The sequence below is a fragment of the Megalops cyprinoides genome, chromosome 23 (genome assembly GCF_013368585.1).
Source record: "Megalops cyprinoides isolate fMegCyp1 chromosome 23, fMegCyp1.pri, whole genome shotgun sequence".
Classification (NCBI taxonomy): Eukaryota; Metazoa; Chordata; class Actinopteri; order Elopiformes; family Megalopidae; genus Megalops; species Megalops cyprinoides.
This window is the reverse complement of record NC_050605.1, coordinates 1,235,483-1,241,472: the sequence shown is the minus strand read 5'-3', so window position 1 is coordinate 1,241,472 and position 5,990 is coordinate 1,235,483. Positions and strand designations below refer to the sequence as shown.

Sequence of the window (5,990 nt, the reverse complement as noted above, 5' to 3'; positions counted from 1 at the left end):
AGTGGCAGCCCTGCCAAGAAGAGGATACATGCTATCATGCTATCATGGACTGTGAGATAAATGCTTTAGGAGGTGACTGTATATCATCAAAATCAACTGGTTTTTGGTATACAAAGTATGAAAAATTGCCATGAATAATATGGTGTGAGTGTGGCATTCACAAAAAGTAGTGCTTTGAATTTGCCAGACTAAATCTGAATGGCTAAAAATGGACATTGCAATGTGACCAAAGACATTCATTCAAATACATGAAATGGTTAACTGAACACAAATTTTCTCAGCTGGCCAACTAAATCACTAGGCCTCTGTCCAATCAAACATATGTAGTTCAGGTTTGACAAAGAAATGAAAACCAAACAATCTGAAGCTTATTGCAATTCTGGAGCTTATTGCAATTCTGCCTGGAGCAGTGGTCAAAAAACCAGAGGTAAATAGTACCACCTGTAAATAGTCATAAAAGAAATAAACACTGATACTCAGTGACACTGACAAGTCACTCCTGCAGTATTGCCAGAGGAAGATATACAAAATGTTATCTACAGGGATGTATGTGACCATCATTATTTACTGAGTAAACTTCCTTATTTGTGAACAATGTGATATTGCTCTCTGCCATGCTATTAGGAAAGAAGTATTGAATTTTTTAGCAGTTTTAAGCAGATGTCCGATGTCCAATGTTCAATATCCAGTGTCCAATGTCCATGTCCAGTGTCCAGTGCACGCATGTTTTCTATGATAGTGTTTTCTGTATGCTATTTAACTTTGGGCTCTTTCGAATGAGTCAGTACAGAATCATTGAGCAAACTGCACTAAAAGGCACAATGTGTTGGCCATTGCATTTGGGCGCTAGCATAAAAAAACAGCTCCTTCAATGTCAGCATGTATGCCTGTGAAAATACAGAACACAGAAAGATATTCTGTGAAGGAAATTTCCACAGAGGCCATGTTGGTTTCATTCAAATGTTTTGAAAATTTATTTGGCAAGCAAAACTCATTGTCAATGATGTACGCCAGCCCTAATTATCGCATATCTCAAGTATGTGAGGCTTCTAACCACAACAGTGCCTGTACAGAGCATGTCCTTAAAAGCAACATAAGTGCAATATGCAATATGTATTTAACTCCCATCCTTGATAGTATTAAAAGACCAACCTCAGCAGACTTATAACATGTAATACATGTAACAGGTAACAGTCAAGGTACTGCAATTACATTGTAAAAAAGAAAACAACTGTGTACATGAAGTTATCTAACCTTAAACCTACTTTAATGATTGCAACTCCAGCGTCCAAAATTATTGGGACACCTGGGCATTTTGTGGTTAAGTGTGGATGTGTCCATGTAGCTATTAGTTTTATCAGTCAAACCTAATTTATGGTGTGGCGAAAACAGTTACATGTTTTGGCAACTATTAACATTTTCAAAACATCTCTTTATGTGGTTGGTACACGATTGCCTGATGACTACCCTTATTTCCAACATTTTAATAATATGTATGACATTAATTCTGCCAAACAAACCGACAATTCCATGACATTAACTTAATTTTAAAAGGTACCTACATACTTATTGAGTGCAGACAAGTGAACAAAAATGACCATCACTTCAATAGGCCTGATTGAACGCTGCCCTGCCCCCTAATTGAACACTCATACTGAAGCCTATATAAACCTAACAAGGCTGGAGCATGGTCACAGAAGATGAAGCTGAAATTGACATTGACATAAATATGACTTTCCGAATGTCTGATGGAATATGCAGCAAAAATATTGTGGGTTTATGTGTGTGTGTGTGTGTGTGCGTATGTATGTATAACATTATAATATAATGTGAAACCTACTATTGATACAAACCTCTGTTCAGTTCTGAACAATTTCCTGACTGAATGGAGACCATTAATCTAAAGATAGAATTGGTCTCGTGTGCAAAGGTGGCATATATAACTATTAGGAGGAAGACATGCTTATGTCATAGACCTGTCTCAATCTGAAATTCTGCCACTAAACACATCTTTAGGTAAAACATGATTTCACCCTTTAAAGCTGTCATTGCCAATTTTAGTACAAAACTTCACACTACAAAGGAGCTAATTTCACTTTTCTCAGCATGCATCTTGCATGTAGTCTTATTAGGAATAAGTGTATCAGGAACAACTGTGAGTGGAAAGTGTATGGTTTGAATTAACATTGTGACAATTGTGTGACACACACACACCAGTGTTCAGATGATCAGTTCTTATGCAGTTTGGAGTGAAGGTGCAGCTTTCCTTTCCTCAGAAGTGAGTTCTGGCAGGATAGTAGAACCTGGTGTCTGGGTAGACCAGGAAGCCGGAGAAGGTGGTGTAGCGGCCCTGGTTACTATAGACAGCAAAGCGCTCATGCTGCTGGCTATAGAGCCACACGCTGTCTCCCTCCCGCAGTGACAGCATCAGACTCTGGCTCTGCATCTCACGCCGCCGTGACTCATCCTCGTCAAACACCATAGCCTGCACCTCGCCATCGCCAGTCATCAGCTTCACCGATAGGGCACGGTGCGGGTGCTTCCCCACCGTGAAGGAGAAGTAGTATGCACCGGGGACACGGCACAGGAAGCGGCCTGAAGTTTTGTTGAAGTGGCCCCCGATGTTAACATACTCCACATCAAAGGTCAGGGCCTCCTTCTCCCCCAGCTCAGACCTCTCTCCAAGGAGTGGGGATGTCCTGGCCACTGAGAAGGCAGAGCGGGGCTCCTCCCAGGGCTGCCTGGGGTCCCCCAGAGGAGGGCAGCCTTGATAGCCCAGCCCTGGTGCAGCTAAGTGGTTGCTGAGGTAACCAGAGGTAGAGTCGGGGTACACCAGGTAGCCGGTGAAGGTTATGTAGGGGCCTGCATTGCTGTAGAGGGCGTACTTAGGACTGGAGTTGAGCAGCAGCCACACTGTGTCCATGGCCTTCAGGTTGACCATGGCGCTCTGGCTCTGTACCTTGCGATCTTTGCGGCGGTGACCATCGTATGCCATGGCCTGAACCTCTTGTGCATTCTTCACCAACATGACTGAAAGCAGCTTCCTGGGGAACTTTCCCACAGTGAAGGCAAAGTAGTAGGCACCAGGGACACGGCAGCGGAAGCGCCCTGTGTCAGGGTCAAAGTCATTTCCCATGTTGACCAGCAGCCGGTCAAAGGTCACAGCCTGCTGGAACCCACCTGGGATGCCGCTTGTGCGGGCGGCGGAGAAGGCCGAGTGGAATGCCATTATCCCGCGGGTGACATGGACTGGTAACACTGAGCCCAGGTGAGTAGTCATGCCCAGCAGACAGGCCAGGAGACAGGAAGTGCTCAGGGCCATCTAAGGTGGAGGGGACAAAATAAGACAGCATGGGAACTGTGGTGTAAAAAATACAGGAGCATATAAACAGAAACTTTCTTGAGACCACAGTGATATACCTGCAGGAGAACAGGTTGAAAAGTAGAACTCAAGAACTGAAAAACAAGCCATGAAGACCATTTTAGGTGGAAAGAACAAGCTGTGTGACTTGATCCTCTCAGGATGTGCTGTGTGAAAGCTCATTTTTCGTGCAATGGATTCTGGATTCTTTCTCTCTGTGATGACAAGGAATGTTATTGGGGGAGCCAGTGTAATGGGAACAAGGAATATAAGTGGATTTAGCATATTGGTGTCACCACTCTGGGGTCAGTGTAATGGGGCATTTGAGTGATGGAGATGGTGATTGGTTAGTGTAATTGGCCATTAGAATGATGGAGATGGTGATTGGTTTGTGTCATAGGCCATCAGTCTGATGGACATGGTGATTGGTTAGTGTAATCTAATGAGGATGGTGAATGTGACAGGTATAAATATGAGAACACAGTGGACCATTGCCCCACTGTCCTCTGCTACTGTGACAGTTAGGGGTCATTAAGGTTTACTGTGTTACAGTGGACTATGACGGAGTGAGTGGTTAGGAAGTTTGGTTTAACGCTGTCAGGACAAATTCTGATCTCTACATCAGCAGCTCAGTGGATGCGACAGCCCCTGTAATTCAGCTGGTATTGTCTGTTCTCTCTGTGCAGTGAGAAAGACCACACATTAGGCCCTGGTTCATCTGCTCTTGTGTCCCAGAACAATAGCACATTTTTAAGGGGGGGCAGGGAAGAGACGGGCCACTTTTTAAGCACAGATCCCAAGCCATGGTAATTGGTAGATGTAAGCTCTCAGTGGAGTGGTGGTGCAGTACTGGGAAAGGCCATGGGCCACTGTTCTGTAATTACTTGCATAAAGGCTGGGCCTCCGGCACCACAGTGGAAGTTCAAGTATATTTTCCCACAGATGCCAGTGTCTCTGGCCCCTTCAGTTATTGTTTTCCAACCACTGTTGTTGTCTTTGTGTCATTGTGTCATGGTGTCATGCTTGTGGGGGGCAGGTCAGCTCCTGTAGCTTCCTTGTCCTCAGCGTGGGGAAGTGCCACTCAGCGTGGGGAAGTGCCACTGAGAGCACTGGTCACCTGATCACCGACACAGCCATACTCACCAAATAGACCCTGATAAGTAAACGCTTCTACCTAACACCCTTAGGTTTATTGGTTCCTCTGGATGCTTTTAAGTACATTTTGTCATTGAGTCATTGACCATGCATCAAGTCATTGAGGGTTTAATGACTTAATTTTGAGGTTTGAGTACATGGCCCGTAAATTAGCTTCTACTAACAATCCACAATGTGTTCCATTTTTATGTCAGAAATCTCTACCCAGTCAAGTGAGGGCACACCCCTCAGATCACAGCTTATACAGAACAGATACTTATCAGCACAAATACACTATGCTTTGCTCGGGAAACTCAGCGATATGTGAGTATACTCTTCTCCATATCCCTGCTAACATTTTCCTTTATGCAGTACATTCTAAAACACAATGACTGACTTCTTTTAAATCTATGGTGGAACACTCAGTGTCTCTCACACAATGACCAGCAGTGATTAATATGTGCACAAAATGCATTACTTTACAATGCATGCTAATATAAGCAATACTTCAGACACACACGTCAAATTCATTTTTTCTAAAACATGAAATATTGTATGCCTTACAATTACTAGGCATTTATTACAGATCTGACTTGGAAGTGTTACATTGTTGTCTGGGAGACCAGTGCTTCAACAGAGAAGCGTGAATCAAAGAAAGATGCCTTGTCAGGCATAGAGTGAATTGCTGTCAGACAATGCCAGGAATCTCCATCATCCTGAGCCCTGGGCAACATGATCCAGCCAGGATGAGGAAGATTATGGCTTTTTTCATTCAAAAGAGCTGTGCTCCCACAGTGCTGCATGTTTGTAACAGAAGGGTTCCTACCTGCTCCTGTGCAGTGCTTGTGTGTCCCGTGGTAGTGTGCTCTGCCGTTAGCTGGTCAGTGTCTCTGTGCAGCTGCGCTGTACTGTGGACCCGTGCTGTCATCTGCCCTCATCAGCCACTGGTCCTGTGAGGTGACCCAACTGAAGGGCAGGGGGCGGGGCTCCTAAATGCTACCCCTCCCCCTGCTCCTTTTCTCAAAGCTGTCTAATGACTGGGACTGCTTAGCTCTAAAGAGAAGGCAAGGTAGCACAGGTATTTATGTCTCTCTGGGAACAGCTGGTCTGGTGCTGGGCTTGTCATCATCATTGGCATGAAGTCCCAGTAGGGTGAATGGAAAACAACATGCCTCAGAAACTATAATCAGCCCCTTATGTTTCTCATTTATGTCTACCATATGAGTTTATTCATTTGTGTGTGAGTGAGAAATTTTCACTTACATGTCAGCTTCTGTCTGGCATTATAGTCTTATAATGTATATTATAAATACTGGGACTAAAGATCAGTGATGAATCATTCAGCATTGAGCAGAGGTCAGTAAAGAAGCACCATACATTGAACAGAGATCAGTAAAGGAGCACTAAGCACAGTACAGTGATCAGTGTGATCAATGTTATCATTCATGGAGGAGGTATGTAGAGATGTCTAGGATGATACACAGACTGCTTGCAG

General features: G+C 44.1%; 1 protein-coding gene across 1 annotated transcript; it reads right to left on the bottom strand.

The window, feature by feature from the left end:
* Window positions 1-2,272: 2,272 nt before the first annotated feature.
* Window positions 2,273-5,394, bottom strand: c1qtnf13 (C1q and TNF related 13). Its single transcript, XM_036518395.1, has 2 exons — window positions 5,322-5,394; window positions 2,273-3,322 (listed from the first exon to the last, which is right to left on the bottom strand). Exon 2 carries the CDS (start codon window positions 3,320-3,322, stop codon window positions 2,273-2,275), a length of 1,050 nt encoding a protein of 349 aa, XP_036374288.1. The 5' UTR covers window positions 5,322-5,394.
* Window positions 5,395-5,990: the final 596 nt, after the last annotated feature.